The sequence below is a fragment of the Dreissena polymorpha genome, unplaced genomic scaffold (assembly GCF_020536995.1).
Source record: "Dreissena polymorpha isolate Duluth1 unplaced genomic scaffold, UMN_Dpol_1.0 chrUn030, whole genome shotgun sequence".
Taxonomy (NCBI): Eukaryota; Metazoa; Mollusca; class Bivalvia; order Myida; family Dreissenidae; genus Dreissena; species Dreissena polymorpha.
Window position 1 is genome coordinate 255,417 of NW_026273344.1, and position 24,228 is coordinate 279,644.

The 24,228-nt window shown below is 34.9% G+C and overlaps 2 protein-coding genes across 10 annotated transcripts; one reads left to right on the plus strand and one right to left on the minus strand.

Moving 5' to 3' along the window:
• Positions 1-132: 132 nt before the first annotated feature.
• LOC127863718 (BUD13 homolog) lies at positions 133-19,022 on the plus strand. 8 transcript variants are annotated; one of them, XM_052403352.1, is made up of 8 exons: positions 133-245; positions 1,398-1,600; positions 2,300-2,403; positions 2,446-2,503; positions 2,546-2,874; positions 4,833-4,987; positions 15,235-15,419; positions 17,852-19,022. In XM_052403352.1, the coding sequence occupies exons 1-8, from the start codon at positions 133-135 to the stop codon at positions 18,028-18,030; spliced, it is 1,326 nt and encodes a 441-aa protein (XP_052259312.1). In that variant the 3' UTR covers positions 18,031-19,022. The 8 variants fall into 8 exon arrangements, with proteins under 8 accessions (XP_052259312.1, XP_052259308.1, XP_052259310.1 ...); XM_052403348.1 differs by having other exon boundaries at positions 2,300-2,503; XM_052403350.1 differs by having other exon boundaries at positions 2,300-2,503; positions 2,588-2,874.
• LOC127863719 (uncharacterized) lies at positions 18,070-24,077 on the minus strand. 2 transcript variants are annotated; one of them, XM_052403354.1, is made up of 3 exons: positions 23,911-24,077; positions 21,649-22,739; positions 18,070-21,350 (listed from the first exon to the last, which is right to left on the minus strand). In XM_052403354.1, exons 2-3 carry the CDS (start codon positions 22,559-22,561, stop codon positions 20,902-20,904), a joined length of 1,362 nt encoding a protein of 453 aa, XP_052259314.1. In that variant the 5' UTR covers positions 22,562-22,739; positions 23,911-24,077; the 3' UTR covers positions 18,070-20,901. The 2 variants fall into 2 exon arrangements, with proteins under 2 accessions (XP_052259314.1, XP_052259315.1); XM_052403355.1 differs by lacking the exon at positions 23,911-24,077 and adding an exon at positions 23,152-23,223.
• Between the last annotated feature and the right edge of the window lie 151 nt (positions 24,078-24,228).

Below are 24,228 nucleotides of genomic sequence, written 5' to 3' on the forward strand. Positions count from 1 at the left end.
AAAATGACTTTTTTTGTTATATTTTTATTAAACACACATATATATAAGTACAATTTTATTTAAATAATATTTAATTTGTTGATTTAATGGCTCTGTTCAAATCCGCTTATGTTTAATAACTGACCTTTCAAGATGGCTGCGCCCATTAAGGCTGATTATCTCAAAAAGTATTTATCCGAGAATGCTGAGCAGAAAAAGAAAAAGAAAAGACCAAAAGTACCAGGGATTCCAGCTAAAATAATAAAGTATTGTTTGCATATTTAATCCAATGATTTTTATCTTTGCTTAAATGCGTTTTTCAAACGTTGTAATTTGCAGATGATTTAAACACCAATGAATTTAGTCCTGACCTGTATTTTTGTGTTGTTATTTCGTTCCAGTCGATATTTAATTTACGAATCACTGAACTGAACTGAGTGTATTTTAGATTGTTATTGTTTGCACATTATCTGTGCAAGAGGCTTTAGTTTACCATCCATTGAATTGAGGGTGTTCAGAGGCGTTTCACAAGATTCATTCCAGGCCTTTAAAGTATGAAACTATGAACTACAATGATCAATTGAACATGTTAAAACTACCTAGCCTTTCCCATAGATGTAGAAGAGAAAATATTATTTAGTGTTATAAAATCATTAATCAATAAGATACCCGGTAATATACCATGTGAGCTTTTTTCTCCTTCAACACATCTAAGAGACACTGTTTTAAACTTGCAAAACAAAGATGTGAGAAAAATAATCTTTAGTATTTTGGTTGCCCAGCTACAGATTAATGAGCCCAGTACCATAAACATGTAGTGTCATGTGTTTAATGTCTAAATATGAGTCTGAGTTAAATAATTACCTTGGCCTTTATAAATGAATATTACTAAAATAATTAATTATTATTCCATAGTTGCCAATTTTTATTAAATGTTTAATTGCACTGAATTATTTCGAGTTTTAAAAAAGCTAGTGTTCCAACCGGACTACCAACAACAAATCTTATGATTTGCTCATGGGCAATCCCTGAAGGTGTTTCAAACTTAAAGTGATCCAAAGTTATAAAAGTTTGTTGAATTTTGAAAGAACAGTTCATTGTTATTATCTTAGAGAGATTTACTGTATGCATGTTTTGAGTACAAATCCCAGTTAAATGTTAATTACAAATATTCATATATTGAATCTTTCACGTGTGTTTTTATTGTCTCGTAGTAAAACAGAGATTTTACAGATCCATTTAAATGTTAATTTAGGTAATATATTCATATTCACAGTTACATATATTATTCTGTCAGCTTATGGAGAGCTGATCATATGTGAAAAGTATAGTGCATAATAGGCAATACTACTACATCTATATACTAATACAAACTATGTAAAAATGTGTCTGAATTACTAATATCACATCTTTTTCAGGTCACGAATTGTTGATGATGATGTTGACTTTAAGTCCTTACTTCCTGAAAATCTATCCAATACATTGGATGATGATGTAGGCGACAATGATCCAACTGTTGCTGATGTGATTGATGAGCGTCCAGAGAGTGTTCAAATCTTAGAAAAGTATAGGAAATCTGGAACATGGAAAGTAATGGGAGATGGTGAGCCAATTTTTTTTTGTAAGCTCAACCTCCTAGTTTTTTATGCATTTTGTACCTGTACAACCAACAAATGTTACTATAACAATAATACTACTAATTATGATAATAACAATAATTACAATAAAAAAAACATTAAAATGAATAATGATCATAACCAAGTCCAAAGCTACTTACCAACATTTATATATACCTTTGTCATGAACTCCACCAGCATGGTCAAATTGTCTATATCTGTGTTTTGTATATTTGAATGTTGTCATTTTATTCATAATGTTTTGGTAATTAAAGGGACTTGTTCTGAGATTGTTGAAACGACCCTAATTGTCAAAGATTCAAGAATAAACAGAACACTGTTAATCAGGGAGCAAAATACCACAAATTGTGAATGCTTATTCTGAAAAGACAGCTTGGTCTATGAATATCATAATTTAAAATTGAAAAAAATAGCATAGTGTTACAAACATGAACCAATTTACTTATATAGGATGATTCTGATGATCCATATTAAGTCAACATGTCATGTGTAACACCAGTCTCTACCTAAAAGGTTAAGGCTAAATTTGTTAACAAAAGTAGAATGTGTGAGCACCTGTGTGCTATCAACACATGCTTTTTCGTCATAATTTTTGTTAGCTACAAATAAATGCATGCATTTGCGGAATGAGTTTTGTTGCATGATTCTACCTGGTTTTCATGTGTTTTCCTTTTCCTGTGCAGATTCAATGAAGGTAGGACCAAATGGTGGTCTGTCAACTAAAGAAAGTGAAAACAACTCAGATTCAGAGCGAAATTCATACAGGAGAAGAAGATATGATTCAGAATCTGACCAATCACCACCAGGGAAAAAGAGACATGATTCAGATTCTGACCAATCACCACCAAGGAAAAAGAGACATGATTCAGATTCTGACCAATCACCACCTAGAAAAGAGAGACATGAATCAGACTCTGACCAATCACCACCTAGAAAAAAGAAACATGATTCAGATTCTGACCAATCACCACCAAGGAAAAAGAGACATGATTCAGATTCTGACCAATCACCACCAAGGAAAAAGAAACATGATTCAGATTCTGACCAATCACCACCTAGAAAAAAGAGACTTGATTCAGATTCTGACACATCACCTCACAAGAAAAAGATTGAACAAGCTAGATCTAGTAGCAACACAAAGTCTAAAGACAGTTCAGAGAAAACATTATCAGGAAAGAGAGCTGGTTTAAGTTCAGCCAGTGAGATGAGAAGAGAGGCTGAAGACTTAAAGAGACGTGAAGATGAAAAATTTAGACTGGTAATTTGTTTTCCTCATCGTCTGGCTTATCATCATAACCCTGGTTTAATTGCATCTTGCTTAAACATGCATTTACTCATTTTGATACCCTGATTTTGATGTCAGAGCAAATGTTGTTTTGTCTAATGTGACATGTTTGTTATACATGTGTTGCACATGGATTACGAATAGATTGCTTAATTAGATTGCGTAACGATAATCCAGCCTGCAAATGCCTAAATGCGCATACATGTTTTTAATTTGAGGCAAACAAATATTCTTATTTTTAAAATCAGATTGATAAAAGAAAAATCAAACGAGAAATCAAATATTCTAAAAAATCAATATTATTCAACTCTATTTACACGTGAAGCATGATGCAACCACACCTGCAAGAGGTTCAGAAGTATAAGATCATTATGAATGAATAATTGCTATGCATCTCAGTTTATCTCTGTTAATACATGGAAAATAATGAAGATATCTTCAGCCATTGTTTTTGGAATTAAAATTATAAAAGTGTAGCGATTTAAGTGCGATTGAGTGTTTAGCACAAAATTTAATGTACCTTATGATTTTAATTTCAGAATTTACATAAAAAATATACTCAATAGTATTTTGATAATTTTTAAATATATGATGATTTAATAACAACTTGTTTAATTCTAAGGAAAGCTATTCACTTCAAACATGTTTGACTTGCAAAACACATATCTTTAAACTTTGGATATTTCAACTGTTTTTTTCCAAGAATTGTAAGTCATGTCTTGTAGTTACATTCACACGATGCAAAAGATTTGTGTAGTCTTAAGGATGAGGCAAGATTTTTATTGTGCAGTTTTTTAGACAAAATTTATTGAATCATATTTTCTTTATGGTCTTTTTAGCTCGACTATTATATATGAAATATATATAGTGGAGCTATCCTACTCACCCCGGCATTGGCGTTATAAGCTTGCAAATGTTTAAGTTTTCGTACTACCCCAAATATTTTCAATGTCCCTTGACATATTGCTTTCATATTTTGCATACTTGTTTACCATCATGACCCCAACCTATAAACAAGAGCAGACAACTGTATCAAGCATTTTGACAGAATTATTGCCCCTTTTTATACTTTGAATATGCATATTATGGATAAATCTATGTTAAAGTTTGCGTACTACCCCAAATATTTCCTGTGTCCCTTGACATATTGCTTTCATATTTTGCATATTTGTTTACCATCATGACCCCAACCTATAAGCAAGAGCAGACAACTGTATCAAGCATTTTGACAGAATTATTGCCCCTTTTGTACTTAGCTAATTGAACATTTTGCTTACATTGCCATAACTTCTTTATTTATGATCAGATTTTATTAATACTTTGACAAAACAACACTTACCTGAATACCACAATGGATTCCACCCAAACAATACCCCACGCCCCAACCCAGAATCCCTGCCCCCCAAATTTTTATTTTTCCTTTTTTTATTTTTTAAAGGTCCTCTAATAAATGACTACACCCCACATTATACCCCCCTCTCAACCCCCCCGTTACCCCCCCCCCAATTTTTTTTTCCTTTTTTTATTTTTGAAAGATCGTCTAATAAATGACCACACCCCACATTATACCCCTCTTAACCCCCCCTACCCCCCTCCAAAAAAATATTTTTTTTTCCCTTTTTTTATTTTTGAAAAATCGTCTAATAAATTATTGAATATGAAAAATTTCTCCATGATGGCTTACGTTATACTGTCAAGCTTGAATAGTCCAGTGCTCTGTCCTCTGACAGCTGTTGTTTCTTGTTGTTGTGCCCTTATTTGATAACCATTTTGCTTTACATTTGAATAACCAAAAAATAATACAAATTTTACGCAAATGGTGTTAGAGTTAAAGAAATTTTGTGGAAATTAACGTACAGTTACGTCCTTAGACAAATATTAAGCAACACATTATTCTGTAGTCAGACGTTTTTATGTCAATTTCTGTACAGATTGACAATGACAGACTTGGAAAGGGGGCCGCTACAGTGTTCCGAGACAAAAAGTCGGGGAAAATCCGTGACCTTGCAGACGAAAGGAAACAGAAGTCTGAAGCAGACAAAATCAAGGCTCAAGAAGAGGAAAAATTTAGACAATGGGGAAAAGGGTGAGTTTTGTAATCTTTCTATGTAGTGTTTCTAAACATGATCATTAACATATGTTGTTGTTGTAGTCTGATCTACATGTAATATTACAACGTTGACCTTATTAATCTCAATTACAATTTCTTAAATCTAATAATCCGTTCTGTATTTTGTAAAGCTGATCTGTGCTCATGGTCAGCTTTTATTATTTATCATAGTGTGTGTGTCAAGCATTATTCATAGATCAAATATCTTGTCCAATCTGTAAGATCATTGGTCCAAATGTAATCTCAGCAGATATTGAAAATTGATATTGGTGACCAATATTTTGTCAAAAACCTAGATCACTAGGTCAAATTGAAGAAAACATGTATTACCTTTCTATATGTTTAATTTGTGCTTAATTAAAATGTTATTTGATCAGAATATTGTTCCCAATGACATAACCTAGTTTCAACCAGGATGATGTTTTGTCACCTGATAACTAATTTACTGGCATCAATATTTGTGTGAATTCTTTAAAACATAATCCAGGTGAGCACCAGGGATCATGAATAGAATTTTGTGCATGTGAATTTTTAATATCCTTTAAATTCTGAAATATAGTTATAAGTAATACCATTTTAAAAGGTTAATACAATATTAAGTTTGCAAAATATTTTTTAGCTCATCTATTTTTTGAAAAAAATTATGAGCTATTGTCATCACCTTGGCGTCGGCGTTGGCGTTGGCGTCGGCGTCCGGTTAAGTTTTGCGTTTAGGTCCACTTTTCTCTGAAAGTATCAATGCTATTGTATTCAAACTTGGTGCACTTACTTACTATCATGAGGAGACTGGGCAGGCAAAGTTAGATAACTCTGGCATGCATTTTGACAGAATTATGTGCCCTTTTTATATTTAGAAAATTGAAAATTTTGGTTAAGTTTTGTGTTTAGGTCCATTTTATTCCTTAAGTATCAAAGCTATTGCTTTCATACTTGCAACACTTACTATTAAAACTATCATAAGGGGACTGTGCAGGCAAAGTAATGTAACTCTGACTGGCATTTTGACAGAATTATGTGCCCTTTTTATACTTAAAAAATTGAAAATTTGGTTAAGTTTTGTGTTTAGGTCCACTATTCCTACAGTATCAAAGCTATTGCTTTCATACTTGCAACACTTATTAACTATCATAAGGGGACTGTGCAGGCAAAGTTATGTAACTCTGACTGGCATTTGGACGGAATTATGGGCCCTTTATACTTAGAAAATTGAAAATTTGGTCAAGTTTTGTGTTTTGGTTCACTTTACCCCTAAAGTATTATAGATATTGCTTTCATACTTTGAACACTCACAAACTATCATAAGGGTACAGTAAAAGGACAAGTTGCATAACTCTGGTTGTCATTTTTACGGAATTATGGCCCTTTTTTGACTTAGTAACTTTGAATATATGGTTAAATTTTGTGTTTTGATCCACTTTACTTCTTAAGTATCAAGGCTATTGCTTTCAAACTTCAAATACTTTCATGCTATCATGAGGTTACTGTACCTGGCAAGTTGAATTTTACCTTGACCTTTGAATGACCTTGACTCTCAAGGTCAAATTATTAAATTTTGCTAAAATTGCCATAACTTCTTTATTTATGATTAGATTTGATTGATACTTTGACAAAACTTTTTTTGAAACGGTTAAAAACACAAATATTTATTTTTATTATTTTATGTTTGAAATACCGTCCAACCATCGCACCCAAGAATCCCTCCCCCCACCCCCACCCTCCCCACCCCCGAATTTTTTTTTCGCATTTTTGGAAGATAATGTAATAAATGTCCACACCCGCACACTATACACCCCTCTTCACTCCACCCCTCCCTCCTTTGTGATTGAAAATGAGAGTCCCTTCACCTTTAAAAAGAAAATAGATGAGCGGTCTGCACCGGCAAGGCGGTGCTCTTGTTTAAATAAAAATGCTTGCTGGATATGTATGGCTCATTTTTATGAACTTTCAATGAAACATTTCCTTTTATGCTAAGAAGGCGCTGGAAAATCTGTAGTAGTTGTTAAAAAAATATAAATAAATGAATAATTGTTCAATATAGATAGCAGGACTTAGGTGTAGTTTTCATTTAAGTAGGCATTTTTTGTAGTTCCATCTTAGAATACCATGTTATATATATATATATATATATATATATAAACTACTATTTGACCAATAGGACATTGTGGAATAGAAAAAGTTCTGCTTGGAAAGAGGAATATACATGGTCTTATTAGATCAGGGGGTGGATCGTACGCAAGTAACTGGCGTGGCGTAAGTGAGAAAAATAGTAACTGGTGTTCAAAATGGCGGTTAACGGGTGATTTTTGAATGTTTTCGTCGGAATTTTTTAAAGGTTTGTACATTTACCATATTTATTCGACATTGTCCTTACGCACAGGATGATTTACTGATATTCATTTAACCTCGGTATAAATCCTGTAGATGCATTATTAATATTAAAAAAGTTATTGAAGACTTTATACGCAAATGCCTCATTGTTTACGATTGACACGGTTCATTTTATGTGCATTTTTTAACCATATATAAGGGTTTCTCAGCAGTTTTTATGGAAAGGTGGACTCAAGAACCATCATAGTTTACCTTGTATCAGCACCAGGATGCTTCCAACAGGCAATCGCAATATATGCATCAAAATTCGAAAATTAAACCCCATTTCAATAACTGGTGAGAACAGTACCCCCACTTTCAGTAACTGGTGTTTATTCAAAGTCAGAGTACACAGAAAAAAAGACATCCGTAGGTTGCCATTCAGGTAAATTTAACATGTTTATGAAGTTTATTCATTATTTTCTTCAAGTTGTCTCGAACGACGTCTGTTTAGTGAAGCGCACGGATTCGTTGCGCTGAACTGCACCCATGTTTATGAAGGGGTGCATATGGACTGCCAGAGCCGCCATAGCAAAAATTATCAAAGGCTCTGGGAGTCCGTTTATATGTACTAGACACACTTCTAGTTCATGAACAAATAAGTCGCGTTCTGAGAAAACTGGGCTTAATACATGTGCGTAAAGTGTCGTCACAGATTAGCCTGTGCAGTCCGCACAGGCTTATCAGGGACAACACTTTCCGCTTAAACTTGATTTTCGGTAAGGAGAGACTTCCTTAATACTAAAAATACCATAAAAGCGGAAAGTGTCGTCCCCTCTTAGCCTGTGCGGACTGCATAGGCTAATCTTGGACAAGACTTTCCGCACATGCACTATGCCCAGTTTTCTCAGAACGCGGCTCAAATATAGTGGGAGTCATTGAATGTGTATTCCACGCAGTCGAACAACGTCATTTTTAAATCTGTGAGAAATCATATTTAAAACGAGATTTATTTTATGTGTTATTACAGATGGAATCGTCCAACTGAGATTAAATTCAATACGAAGAGTGCGGTGTTGCATTATCATGTGCATACTCTTTAAAGCGGCACATGCAGCTTCATAGTGATTCCACATACGAGTGCGATTTTCCAAAGTGCGGAAAAAAACAATCAAGCGTAAAAAATCTCTGCAGCGTTACACTCGTTCCCACACCGATGGTCCAAAAGTCTGTAGTCAGTGTGGGAAGGAGACGTATTGGCTTAACAAGCATGAACATGAGCTTCACCGAGGCAAGGCATCGAAGTATTCATGTACAGTGTGTGCGAAGCCATGTCAGTCGGGATACGCACTTCAACAACATTTGAGTTCACATTCGGATGAAAAAATACACCTGTGAAATATGTTCGAAGTCATACAAAACCCCATCAATTCTTCGATACACAAATGCAGCCCTCCGGAGAGGAGAAGGAAAGCATGCCTGTGCAACATGCACCAAAACATTTAAGACAAGGAGGCTGTTGAAACAGCACATGAATAAGCACGATGCTCCAAAGTTTTCTTGCCACGTCTGTGGAAAAATGTTCAAATGGAAGCATTGCATAAAAATTCATATTAAGCAATATGGTGTGGAAATTAATCAAGGGTAATTTTAACACCCTTTCTTGTAAAACTACAACTTTTGCCACTGTTTCACTGTTTATTATTTCATTGTTTGAATTGTTTGTTTTAAAATTGAGTGTCAGTTTTTGCTTAATTAACGAAATTCCTATTCAAACCAAAAATCACAATGTTTTCTTTAATTAATTTGAGCTTTATCGTCGTTTTAATGTTAGTAATCAGGAAATCAGCACTGACAGTCTTTTTGAAGTTATTTTTCTCGAATGTTTTGAAACTTATAGGCTTGCATTGTATGACATGTTTTAGGTCATCATTTTGACTGTATTACACATCCGTTCTTTTATAAATAGGATAGGAAAAATAGATTGTAATAATTAAGTTATCACAGTTGATTTTAAAAAAGTTTTGTGTTTACAAGCTGTATGTTCTATATTAAGCGTAGACATTCTGGAAATGAGTGTTTGTTTTTGTATACACGTAGTTGTTTGTGTTCTTATTTCCCAATATGTACATTCCAATAATATGTGATATTTTTTAATTTTTCTGTAATTATAACACAAGGACACATAGATAATCAAAAAATATGTATACATTGTGTTCGGATTTCGGCATATTCATTGTTTATATATTTAAAAATATTTTGTGTTGGAATTCATGCAAAGGTTTGATAAAGTATGGCTTTTGGTGCTAGTTAAGTTTTATATAAGTGACATAAACCATACATTAATAACGTAATATACTTTTCTAGTCGTTTAAAGTTGGCATGGAGTCTGAGTGTGCTCACATTTTTTCTGATACATATCCCCCCTCCGAACCGCTGTGATTATCATTACAATAAGTTATGTGATTTTTTGTTTCATTTTTATTACATTCGTAAATAGAAACACAGTGTGTGTTAATACCGTGAGTTGTGTTCTGAGACAACTGGGTATAATGCATGTGCGAAAAGTGTCACAGATTAGCCTGTGCAGTCCACACAGCTAATCAGGGACGACACTTTCCACCTAAATTGGATTTTTCCTAAGAAGAGACTTCATTTAAACGAAAAATGTCATAAAAGCGGAAAGTATCGTCCCTGATAAGCTTGTGCGGACTGCACAGGCTAATCTGTGACGACAAGATACGCACAAGCATTATGCCCAGTTTTCTCAGAACGCAGCTCCCGTGATTCTAGTCAATTTACATTTATTTGAATTTATTTTGAATCATTATTTAAATGTTAATAAAGGTAACAATAAATATAGTACATTTTATTATGTCTTATTTGTATGGAACAGCTCATGTGTATTATATTTTACAGATTCATGCATTCATGTAAAACACAAACGTGAACAGTTTTACCAGCAATGCAATTTATAAAGAAAAAAACATTAATATTTATAGTTCGGTGTACTTGTCTCTCGCGAATTTAAGCCACAAAACGGGTAATACAACTTTTACCGTGTCACACAAATATTAGTTACTTTTAATCTCATACTGATCAACATTCCGAGAACACTTTAAATAAGAAAACACAGCCTCGTTGAATCTTGTTATTTGCCTCTTATGCACGTTGTCTGACAAAGCTTTTCCATGATTTCCGGGAGACAAATATTGTTCCCACATTCGTTTAAAGGGACTATGATAACTAAAGTGTATTCATAGATATAACAATGTTAGGAATAAAATATAGAAATACTCCTTTTTACTTAGACAAGTCTTAACCAAAAATAGCGCAATACCAAATTGTAAATGTTAAATTTAAACAACACAATCACTGAAAATGCTTTTATAAATAAATACAAAACAGATGTTAGCATCATGGTTAATTAACCAAGGACAATTGTAAAGTTACCTATAAACACATATATCAAGTGTGGGTTATTCTCCATTTACTATTTGCGGAGATAAGTTGTTTGGAGAAAAAATGAGGGGTCATATTCCATAATGATAATGAGTCAGTATTACTTGTTCAAATCTTGAGGGTTATACTTTTACTTTCTAAATAAGCAAATAACCAACACGTTTGCATTTTATCACCTAAAATTGTAATGAGGCTGAAATTGTAACGTATAACAATTACATGTTCTTACTCGTTTCAGCGTGATACGCATTTTTCCAAGTTAAGATTAAAAATAAAATATAAATCTGTATGCTACTGGTTTACAACCGGCATTGTTCCTGAAGTTTAATCATACCCAATCTGAACCGCACAAAACGATATTGAAAAATGTTGCCTTTTTATGCAATACGTATAGTTGTTCTGTTATACAAACACTTGCTTAGCAGTCTTGTGTTAACCCTGGGCAGGTAAGCAACTTACAAAAATATTTTTTAACATAAATATTATTATATTACATTCGACAGTACCTTAACAAACACATATCTGACTATTTTACTAGACAATTATTTATGAATTTAGTACGGTTATATAAAATGTTGACATTTCAGAAAAGGGTAAACAACTCGTATTTTAAAATAATGTCAAGTTCAAGTACTGCTAACATGAAATGATATCCGTTGCATTACTTATTCTTTGCTTATACAAAATCATTTATTTATGATTAAAACAACATTGTCAATATGAATCCCTTTTTAATGTCAAAGTCACTTTAAATCAGCTATTATGAAACGAGCATTATTTGTTTTATTTAGAGTTCGTTTAAATCATGAGATGAAATGCCAAGTCTTAAAGAAGGTAGTATTTTTGATTCATCAACTTTGAAGTGTTCCCGAATCGAATGAACGCCTTTCGGAATTCCACCGAGGTTGCTTATCGTTCCCTTCTTTCCTTTGTGCGGAGCCCTTATGTCAAACTCATGGTTTCTGAAACATAAGTGTTTGTAGCATAGAGAGAGAAATCCAAAAACTGCAATTAAATTTGAATAATGCGTTATGATGTTCCCCAAGGAAGATATATAGTCTTTGCACCGTCTGTCAGTCTGTAAGTCTGTCCATAATTGTGTTTCCGGTCCATATCTTTGTTATTAATCTATGGATTTTAAATCAACTTGGCACACATGCATAGCACAGATGAATCGTCACGCGCAATTCCCAGATCCTTATCACAAAGGTCAATGTCACAATTAGCCTGTCTATGTCATAATTAATTATTTTGCATTGATGGCGCCTGTCTATATCTTGTTCATTATTGGATGGATTTTAAAATAACCTGACTCAAATGCAAAAGAACAGTATAGCGAAATGTCGCACGGAAGATCCAGGTACCTACGTCATAGGTCAAAATCATACTAAGACTGTCAAGGTCATATATCATGATTGTGCTTTTATAGGTATATCAGGTCCATATATTTAATATTAATGTAATAATTTAAATAACATTGTCAGAAATGTCGCTCACAAGTTCCCAGTCCCTTTCTCAAAGATCAAGGCACGCTTAGACTTTTAAGGAGTGTGCATTTATAGGTGTCTCCGGTCCGCATGCTTGTCATTCATCAATGGAATTGAAATAGCTTGGAACAAATTTGAAGCACAGAAAGAAAAAAAGTCGTGCGTACGACTCATGTCCATTTCTCTAATATCATCGGGGCCATGTGTCATCCTCTGGAGACAGTTCTTGTTTTGTTCGTCTTTTTATTTTAAATTTGATAGACATATCATTCAATATAACAATAGAAGCATTTAGAGATAAATAAACAAAAAGTGCTTATTATACCGAACAACAATTCGTGATATCCTCGACGAGTCCAATGCAATGTGGCGACTGTCAGTTTCAGTCGGACGCATCTCCTCCGTGACGTCATCAGGTGTCTCGTAGCGGCGTGCTTTGGCTGTCTTCATCCGAAACGAACTGGAATTAAAATAATGTTTAATGAAATATTTGCAAAACACTTTTATTGTATTGTTCTTTCTCATTTCATTATTCTCACTGATTATGAATGTATATACTGAAGCACAGATATATATAAAGTTGTCACTACCTTCGAACTTGTCATAACCATACGATATACTTGTCAGTTATGTATTGCACATACTGTGGTCTTTGTGTTAATCTCTTTATGTTAAATGTGATTTTTGTATGATACGAATTAAAGATAAAATGATATATCGATTCTTTTTTTAAGTCTGAGTCTATAAATCAGACTTAAACGTTGGTGATTTCAAGCCTTGTTTGTATGTACACATATCTAGTGTGCTTTTTGAATAAACACAAGTTACTGAAAGTGGGGGTACTGTGCTCACCAGTTATTGAAATGGGATTTAATTTTCGAATTTTGATGCATATATTGCGATTGCCTGTTGGAAGCATCCTGGTGCTCATAAAAGGTAAACTATAATGGTTTTTGAGTCCACCTTTCCATACAAACTGCTGAGAAACCCTTATATATGGCATAAAAATGCACATACAATGAACCGTGTCAATCGTAAACAATGAGAATCTTGTGCATAAAGTCTTCAATTACTTTTTTAATGTTGATTATTCATCAGTAGGATTTATACCGAGGTTAAATGGATATCAGTAGATCATCCTGCACGTAAGTAGAGTGTCGAATAAGTATCGTAAATGTACAAACCTTTCAAAAACTCCGACGAAAACATTCACAATTCACCCGTTAACCGCCATTTTGAACACCAGTTACTATTTTTCTCACTTACGCCACGCCAGTTACTTGCGTACGATCCACCCCTTGTTAGATGTATATGTTTAACGGGAAATATCGTCCATATTCCCATTTAAACTTTTTTCATTTTTTTTTCAAGAATCGAACATATATGTTTGTGTTAACATATTTGTTTATTTCTTGATATTTTATTTGAACTTACATTTGTATACAATACAAAAAAAATATGCACATGTCAATTAATTAATTAAATATGAGTCTTGCTCTATAAAAACTGGGCATACTGCATGTGCGTAAAGTGTCTTTCCAGATTAGTTTGTGATGTCTGCCTGGGCATACTGCATGTGCATAAAGTGTCTTTCCAGATTAGTTTGTGATGTCTGCGCAGGCTACTGGGCATACTGCATGTGCGTAAAGTGTCTTTCCAGATTAGTTTGTGATGTCTGCGCAGGCTAATCAGGGCAACACTTTCAGCTTTTATTGTCTTTTGAATGGAAGACTGTTCTTAGCATTAATCAATGTTAGGCGGAAAGTGTAGTCCCTGTTTAGCCTGTACAGACTGCACACTTTACAACAATTTACAAACTAGCAATGGCGCGGCAAAGGCTGACGTGTATCCCCACGCCGCTTGTTTGACCCAGGGGCGCCCCAGGGTTGGTAATGGGGCCATGCATAGTTGAGATTGACCGTATTGTCATAAGAGAAGTTCAGTATCAATTAGAAGTAAATTGTAGAAATGAAGAAATTATAGTAAAAGGCAATTTTGGATGGGCATGGCCTATGTGGGTGGGGTGCCCCAGGGTTGGTAATGGGGCCAAACATAGTTGAGATTGACCGTATTGTCATAAGAGAGGTTCAGTATCAATTGAAGTAAATCGGTGTAGAAATGAAGAAATTATAGTAAAAGGCAATTTTGGGTGGGCGTGGCCTATGTGGGCGGGGCGCCCCAGGGTTGGTAATGGGGCCATGCATAGTTGAGATTGACTGTATTGTCATAAAAGAGGTTCAGTATCAATTTGAAGTGAATCGGTGTAGAGATGAAGAAATTACAGTAAAAGGCAATTTTGGGTGGGCGGGGCACCCCAGGGTTGGTAATGGGGCCATGCATGATATTGAATATCGGTGTAGAAATGAAGAAATTATAGTGAAAGGCAATTTCGGGTGGGCATGGCCTATGTGGGTGGGGTGCCCCAGGGTTGGTAATGGGGCCATGCATAGCTGAGATTGACCGAATTGTCATAAGAAAGGTTCAGTATCAATTTGAAGTGAATCGGTGTAGAAATGAAGAAATTATAGTAAAACTGCAATTTTGGGTGGGCGGGGCGCCCTAGGGTTGGTAATGGGGCCATGCATAGTTGAGATTGACCGTATTGTCATAAGAGAGGTTCGGTATCAATTTGAAGACAATCGGTGTAGAAATGAAGAAATTATAGTAAAATAACCTAAAAAAATGAGTGAAAATCTCTAACCCGGCCCCGCCCCAACCCCCAATACTTTTGACCCAGAGGTCAGATAAAAATTCCAAGTAGTGCAGGGTCGCACATATGCTCATAGCTACCATGTGTGTAAGTTTCAAGGTTCTAGTACTTATAGTGTAGGAGGAGATAGTGGCCAGGACGGACAGACGGACGGCGGAGATAACCACAATATCCCCACGCTTTTCAAAAAGCATGGGGATAATAAGCATTTAACCCTGTTTTCCTAAAGCATGACTAAAATATTATTGATTCTACAGACTGAAGCAGATTGAGAAGCAATCAGAGAAGTTAAATGAGGCCCTTCATGAAGCTGATAAGCCCTTGGCCCGCTACCGTGACGACGAAGATCTCGACCAAATGCTGAAGGATATGGACAGAGCAGAAGATCCTATGCTGGCATTTATTAAAAAAAAGAAGTCAAAATCAACCGGACCAACAAAAGGTTAAATTTATATAAATTTATATAAAATTAAGAATACATTTGTTACACAATGTAAGCAGTACTCTATCATATACATATCCCTCTCTATTATATTTTGTTAGTAGTTCTAATGTATACTGATGGTAATTTCTTTGAAAAATCTACCTACCAAAAATCTTACATTGTTTCTTTTATTCTTTTGAAATGCCATTTTGTTAAATTATCTGTTTAAGAAGTACCCGGTAAGTGTATCAAACTCTATTTTTCTACACCCAACATTTATACATTTATGTATATTTAATGTAGATAATGAATCACTGAACATTTCAATATTGTTGTTTTTTAAAGAAGGACCCAGTCCCTATTTTTTCCGGTACTAAAATGTGTAAATATTATAATTGTTTGACATTCACGTACTTTGTGTCCTGTTTACAAACATGCATTAAGTGTATTGCACTATGTGGATCAAAAGATACATTTATGAAATTTCCTTATACACTTATGCAAGTCCATTAATTTGCTTATACTAACAGGGTAATACACTCTTATTATTTGTCCAACAAATGCATGGTTAGTCAAAAGCATAACATATAATATTTCATTTTATTTTATTAAAGTGTATAAGTTTAATTAAAAGTGGAGATTTTCCTTGACAAATTGACATCATGAAAAATGATGGTAAAGGCTTTATTTGTGCCTGAAAGTGCTTGTCTTTATTTAAAGAAAAAGTGATTGATATCTAGAGAAAAAAGAGACGAAAATACTGTGCTCTTTTTGCAATTCAAAAACATATTGATATGTTACGGTTGTTCAATCAATCCTTTTTACGCGTATAAGAAAAGTACCAGAATAGTTTTTTTACTTTTGTGCTATCAAAATATTGCAATTTTAACAGTTTGAATACACACTTTATTTCAAATCTTTACATTCAAAATGTAAAATTTGCAAATCTCTATAGTCTGTCCTACCAATGTGCTTCAACAAGTATTTTAAATCTAAATTTTGTTGATCCCAGTAAATGCTTTTTTAGCTCACCTGAGCACAACTTGCTCATGGTGAGCTTTTGTGATCGCTTTTTGTCCGTCGTGCGCCGTCAACATTTGCCTTGTTAACTCTCTAGAGGCCACATTTATTGTCCCATCTTCATGAAATTTGGTCAGAAAATTGGTCTCAATGATTTTTGGATAAGTTCAAAATGGTTACGTTTGCTTGAAAAACATGGCTGCCAAGGGTGCAAGGGCGGGGCATTTTTCCTTTTATGGCTATATATGGCTATAGTAAAATCTTGTTAAAACTCTAGAGGCCACATTTATTTTTGGTCTTCACGAAACTTGGTCAAATACCTTGGATGAGTTCGAAAATGATGCCAGTTGGTTAAAAAACATGGCCACCAGGGGGGGGGGGGGGCATTTTTCCTTATATGGCTATAGTAAAATCTTGTTAACACTCTAGAGGCCACATTTATTTTCTGATCGTCATGAAAAATGGTCAGAAGATTTGTCCCAATGATATCTTGGATGAGTTCAGAAATGGTAACCTTTGCTTGAAAAACATGGCTGCCAAGGGGCGGGGCATTTTTCCGTAAATGGCTTCATATACATGTATATGGCTATAGTAAAATCTTGTTAACACTCTAGAGGTCACATTTATAGTCCAATCTTCATGAAACTTGGTCAGAAGATTCATCCCAATAATATCTTGGAAGAGTTAAAAAATGATGCCGGTTGGATGAAAAACATGTCCACCTTGGGGGCAGGGCATTGTTCCTTATTTGGCTATAGTTAAACTTTGTTAACACTGTAGAGGCCACATTTATTTTCTGATCCTCATGAAACTTGGTCAGAAGATTTGTCCCAATGATATCTTGGATGAGTTCGAAAATGGTTTTGGTTGCTTTAAAAACATGGTCACCAGGGGCGGGGCATTTTTCCTTATATGGCTATACATGGCTTTAGTAAAACTTTGTTAACACTCTATAGGCCACATTTATTGTCCAATCTTCATGAAATGTGGTCAGAAGATTGGTCTCAATGATATCTTGGATGAGTTCGAAATAATTATGTTTCCTTGAAAAACATGGCTTCCAAGGGGCAGGGCATTTTTCCTTATATGGCTATAGTAAAATCTTGTTAACACTCTAGAGGCCACATTTACTGTCTGATCTTCATGAAACTTGGTCAGAAGATTTATCCCGATAATATCTTTTAAGAGTTCCAAAATGATGCCGGTTGGTTGAAAAACATGGCTGCCAGGGGGCAGGGCATTTTTCCTAATATGGCTATAGTAAAACCTTGTTTACACTTTAGAGGCCACGTTTATTTTCCGATCTTCATGAAACTCAGATGATTTGTTCCAATAATATCTTGTTATCTCGGGTGAGCGACTTTGGGCCTTTCAGGCATTCTTGTTTAATTATTTACGGTTTAAATGCAGATATGTTTTTGCTGCTTCAGCTGAGAAGACTCGCTATAAAGGCCCAGCACCGCCTCCCAACAGGTTTGGCATCCTGCCAGGATATCGATGGGACGGCGTGAACAGGTCTAATGGCTTCGAGAAACAGGTGTACGCCAAACAAGCAGAGACACGGGCCACTGCTGACGCCGCCTACAAGTGGAGCGTAGAGGACATGTGACACCGTACAGCGCTTGCAGTCTGTTTTAGTAGGAATATATAAGTTGTATCAAAATTAGCATTTTGATTAGTAAAGTGTGAATTATGCCATGACTTGAGACCAAGAAAATGGTATAAGCCTCTAATATGAAGCGGATTATCTGAGCAACCTTGGTTCATAATTGACCAGTGCAGGCCTTGCAGGCTTTTGGTCTGTGAAAAGAGAGCAAGGCTGAAATTATAATAATGGAGTGTTGCGTTCAGCGATCAACCAGACAGCAAGCCCTGTCTGACGTTGAAAAAGGACATGTACTGGGAAAAGAAGGAACACATTGGCATTGAAGTGTGAGCAGATCAAGCATCCAGCAGCGCTGAATTTCCTTCCATGGCCTGATTTTGCAAGCTGAAGCCAATGTTTGTATCGTTCAAGAATATTAAAATGCATTATTTTGGCGATACAAGCAATTTTTTTATTCCACTGCCGGTGGTTTAAAGTTATAACCATTATATTTGTGCTTGAGCCAGTTGACTGTTCAGGCAGCCAGCTCGCTCATGGTATATTGCAGGGAGCTTAAAAGTGCAAAATTATGCACATGAGACACAACCAGACATTCTTTTGAAATGTAAAGCATTGATATAAGTCCTACCCGACATAGGGCATTGATAGGTTGCTCTGATTGTAAAAGACATTTCAAAAGATAGTGTTTCCATATCAGACTGGATTGCATTCAATGTCAGTATGATGTGTCTTGAATGGTCATAAGAAATGTGTGTTTTAGTACTGTTTACAGTACACGAACATTCACTGCTAATACTAGTATAATTATCAATTGTGATGTTGTGTGAAAGTGACAGTACCAAGAATATACTTAAATAAGAAATAGATAAAGTGTAAGAAATTCTGAAATGTCTGATATAAGCTAAAAAATGCAAAGTGATTTACATCTAATGTAATTTTCATTAACATACATGTAGAAATTAATTTGTTATTTGAATAAAGAATAATCAATTAGATTATTTACATTCTAATGTGTTGAGTCACATACCAATGAAGTGCTGAATGCATCAGTGATCAATAGATTTCACCTTACAGACTGATGAATGGTCATATTCACGATCACAACACAATACAGATCTGATCAAATCACACTGTTGCTTATATAATCACACTGTAGCTGATCAAATCTCATTGTAGCTGATCAAATCCCACTCAAGCTGATCAAATCCTACTATATCTGATCAAATCACTGTAGCTGATCAAATCACATTGAAGCTGATCAAATCACATTGTAGCTGATCAAAGTCAACTGTAGCTAATCAAATCTTACTGTAGCTGATCTAATCACACTGTAGCTGATCAAATCACATTTTAGCTGATCAAATCACATTGTAGCTGATCAAATCCCACTCAAGCTGATCAAATCCCACTATAGCTGATCAAATCACTGTAGCTGATGAAATCACATTGAAGCTGATGAAATCACATTGTAGCTGATCAAATCATACTGTAGCTGATGAAATCACAATGTAGCTGATCAAATCACACAGTAGGCATATTTATTGTACTGTCTAAGTAGTTTGGTTATTTAATTGCCCTAAAACTTAAAGTAATTGGACGTCAAATGTGTACATGTATAAATATGAAAGATACAATGCAACACATTCAATTGATGTAACAATTCAAAAATAGTGTTTATTCATAATAAATCAGTCTATTAACACACAATCAAGGTCGTCATTCAATATATATATATATGTTTAATAAAATATTCTCAAATCACATGTCAATATGGCATCAATCATGGACAATTGACACGAAAGTCAAATAAACACGATCTGGCAAGCATAGGCATAGTCCTTGAATATACATGTTTAAAACAACAATGTTGACGAATTTTACATGTACAAAATAGTATAAACAAATATTTCATATATATCCATAAACATAATTTATTAAGACTCCCTGAATTGCCTGTATATTTTGAGAACACTACTGACGGTCAAAACAACATTGAACGTCCAAGCTTTTGATTTCACGTGTTATTTGCATAAATTTGCCACGTCAAGAAGAGCAAAAATGCGTGTTCTACAAGTTTATCATGTGCACAGTATTTTCTCGTTATTGTCCATATATATGATTTATGAGAAACGTCTTCTGGAGATAACTAATGCACTTTTGAAGCACTTAGTGGAGCTCTGACCAGTTCAGATTAACGTCTGATGCGAAAGACAAGTAAGAAGTTTAGGGTTAAGCAGTTGAGGTACTTGCAACCCCTGGCTTATGCCGCCTGTGTGTTAGCATGAACACGGATCCGCACGAATTTTCACGTGGTATTATATATATATATATATATATATATATATATATATATATATATATATATATATATATATATATATATATATATGTCACGTCCATGCGTCACGTTCAGCGTCTAATACAAAAACGGGCATTTCCAAATCATATTTTTCGCGTCATTTCCGCTCTATTGTTCCCTCAAATGGATGTTGGAAAACATGTTAATCGTCATGAGACAATATGTCACAGACCATATACATGTACTTGTATTCTCCGTGCAAAATTGCACACGTTGAAGTCAAAAGTAATAAATAGTCTCTGTTATTTATACTCAGATACTAACTTTAAAATGGATTTCAAAATAACAGGTTTCCAATATATCAAATTTCAGTACTACCCCTTCTGTTAATACTTCTACAATTATTTGTTTTAGTGTAGGGACCAAAATCCGATTATTAACGTCATATTTACATCAGTCTAAAGGCGACTGTTGTACCCTTGGAATGTCGGTATATTCTGACTTCCCGCTATTTAACTGCGGCACTTGCGTTTCTATAGCCATCCATAGATCTACTGTTCAATGCACTTGTCGAGTTATTTAATCATTTCCCGAAAGTGCTTTACAGTTTTTAACATAAGTTCTTCGAAGAAGTTACTCGTTTTACCTGTGTAGGCGATGCCGTTCAACGTTTTAAGGTACGGTATTTTGCAAGTTCTCCGTGTGGCATCCACCCACACCGGCACCACTCGGTTGAGTTTGTCTCCTCCTGCATCCAACCCGAATACAAGTAAACATTCGCTGTGAAACTTCTTGTACGCGTCTAATTGAAAGGCATCGGTTACAAAAACCAGAATGCACCTATATCTGTCATGTAGAGTGTCAAGACTACCTATGGCTTGCATGCCTGCATCTATATGCTGCTGCAAATCAACTGTCACACCAGGAATTAGTTTGTTGTCGCAAAGTTTCTCAATTGATTCTTTAAAGTTAGCAGCTCTCACTATATCGTCCTCTGAATGTATTATGACTATGTCCTTCTTGCCTGAAATGAAAGCAATCCGTGCATATGGATTTGGTATAAGTTTAAGCCTTACCGCATTTACATGTTACTTATATGAAGAGCATTTTACCAGTTTATCAAACCAAGCGCTTGTTTGAAAATCAGAATTGTTATACGCATGCGGCATTGGTTCTAAGTATCACACAACTAATAATTAAATGAATAATGAGCATGAGTCATATTGACTGAAAGATCAGTAACATTACCGTGCAATACACGCTACTTACATACTTATTTACCTTATTAAACGGTATGCAATGTTTATTTTGACTATACTCACTGATATATAAATAATCTGTTGCGTAAGTCTGCATTTCTTCCTCATTTCTTCCAATGTCTACGGAAACAGGCTCACAAGACACCATTGTCTGGAAGACATTTTCTCTAGCCGTAATCTCACTTTGTTCAGCTCTTATGTGCGCATCATTTTCAGCAGTTTCTACAGTTGTGTGGACATTTATTGGTCTCTCTTTGATTGAGCTTTCAATTCTTATTCCCGACATTTGTGTTGTTAAGCTTTCGTGTAAAACCTCCCCTTTTAGTGCTGACCATCCTGCTTTCTCACATTTATTCGTTGAGTGAAGACCATTTGCAGTACAAAAGAGAGCATCTTTTTCTACATAATCATTTGACTGTGTTTTTCTAGTCGTTGAGTGGTGCAAGCCTTCGACGCTACAACACGATGACTTTTGAACTATTGGATCACAGTCAGGTTCGACTGTACATGACAATGGCTCTTCTGGTATTTTGAATGGTCTTACAGTGCATACGATTGGGCTTAGAAATGTTCTTGAAAAGTTAACGATTGGCATTTTAGATGGGTATACTTGCGTCTGATTTGCTGAGCGTTCCAGCTTGGGTACACAGAATGCAATAGGACCATATGATGAATAGTCATTCGCTTCGATTCGCAAGTTCATACTTGGTTTTGTTGTATACATGCTTTGTTCGTTAAGTTCTTCTCCATTATAATGCACGTTCCTTCCAGCCTCTTTATTATGCATCAGTTCGTTGACATGGCCAATATCCTTGAGAAATACTTTTGAATCTGAATGCAGCACCCTATAATCATTATATTCGGCATCTGATAATGAGCCCAGTGACTGTTTCGCATATGCACTGTACAGAGAAGGGTCTTCACCGGCATGTTCACGATCCCTATATTTTATTGTTTTGTTTATGGAGTGGTCCATTTCAGCGTTTTGTCTCTGCGGGTGAAATGTAAATCAACGTCAGGAGGGGACACCCCTCCCGAACCACCCCTATTAGCCCCGGGGCGCTTGACAAAAATCCTGTGGAAAGCACTGGTATTTATACGTGTTTGTGAATTTCCATCATTATCGAGGCTTACCCAAGAATCTGTTCCTGAAACTAAAATATAACCGTCTGATTATTTCGTTTTGTTAATATGTCCATTCATGTTTAAATAACTTCAAAATGCCATTGCTTAGCATCAGAGTTTATGTGCATGCATATTACAAGAGTTCCATACACATAATTTATTTGTAAGAATGATTATACAAAGGACACAACGAAACGTACACGTTAACTTATTACAATATTTAACAAAATCAAAACTGTTGTATTCTTTGATTATAAACTCCACAGCGATACGTTCTACAAATAATAGCAATGTCCTAAATAACGTATTAAAAAGGCAATATAACTGTGGCTTTGTTTTCTTAACTTTGCATTTCATAAAAAACATACACGTGCTGTATTTATAAACCAGTAAATACACAAATACAGATCCATCGGATAAATAAATCTAACTGCATGTTACTGCTTAGTTAATGCACCAAGTGTTTTCCAATACACAAATTAACACACTATTCTACACATCCACACCAGGAAGATATTTACAAAATAACACGCACATACGTCATTTTCAGTATATCAAATGTCTTGATAAATACAGTAGTTTATCAGCTGGTCATGGTTTAACAATTGACTGTAATGATGCTGTGAATGTTCGCTGTCTCTCACTCCAAATAAAAACGCAGTGATGTTATCATGTTTTGTTTACATGTGCGTATTGTGTACATCAAATATTTTATTTTTTGATAAATTAAGATTTAATTTAGTGAATATGTTCCAAATTATTGAGAACTAAAATAAACCTGGGATCCCCAAAAAGCTAATGGTCGGTACACAAAAATATGGTCGGTCGGGATAGTGCAACACACAACTTGTAAACCATGTCCAAACTTACACGATTACTGCAGTATACTACAAACTTACACGATTACTGCAGTATACCATGAGCGAGTTGTATAGAGACATTTCATAAGACTGCATCTAATGTAATTTTGTGTGACAATACAATCTTGCGTTAATCAGTTTTACCGTGGACCTATACAAACAGGTCCTTGGTTTTACAAAGAAGATAATATATATGCCAATATATACAAATTGTATTTCACATCAATCAGTTTAGAGCAGAAATAAGTTCGATCAAAGCAGACTGTAATTGTAATGTTAAATTACCGCAAATCAACTGCCTTTTAAAGTTTTATATCTTTAAGAAAACATGTATACATACGCTACAAATCAACATTGTCCATGATGTGAGTGTTGTGATTCACACGTATCCTCTAGGATTTTACTCGTTTAGTACCTAATGTTGCCTAATTATAAAATGTTAAACTCATATATTCTAATGTTCACCGATCGAGTACATAGAATGATAGATAACAATGTGAAATTGGTTTCCCAAAATATGACAGCATGTCTATTTTTGGAAATAACACCGGATTTCGAAGGGTATTTCCAAGCAGAGTTGTCGTTCCTTGCTCTCACATCCCGTCTAATCTCTGCGCGAGTGCACAAATTTTGCTTTACGTTAAAACAATAATTTTAT

Coding starts and splice junctions, on each gene's coding strand:
- LOC127863718 (XM_052403345.1), top strand. CDS start 133: ATGGCTGCGCCCATTAAGGCTGATTATCTCAAAAAGTATTTATCCGAG. Junction 1,601..2,299: donor TGGTGAGCCAATTTTTTTTT/GTAAGCTCAACC, acceptor TTTCCTGTGCAG/ATTCAATGAAGGTAGGACCA. Junction 4,988..15,234: donor TTTAGACAATGGGGAAAAGG/GTGAGTTTTGTA, acceptor TTGATTCTACAG/ACTGAAGCAGATTGAGAAGC.
- LOC127863719 (XM_052403354.1), bottom strand. CDS start 22,561: ATGGACCACTCCATAAACAAAACAATAAAATATAGGGATCGTGAACAT. Junction 21,351..21,648: donor AACAGATTATTTATATATCA/GTGAGTATAGTC, acceptor CTTTCATTTCAG/GCAAGAAGGACATAGTCATA.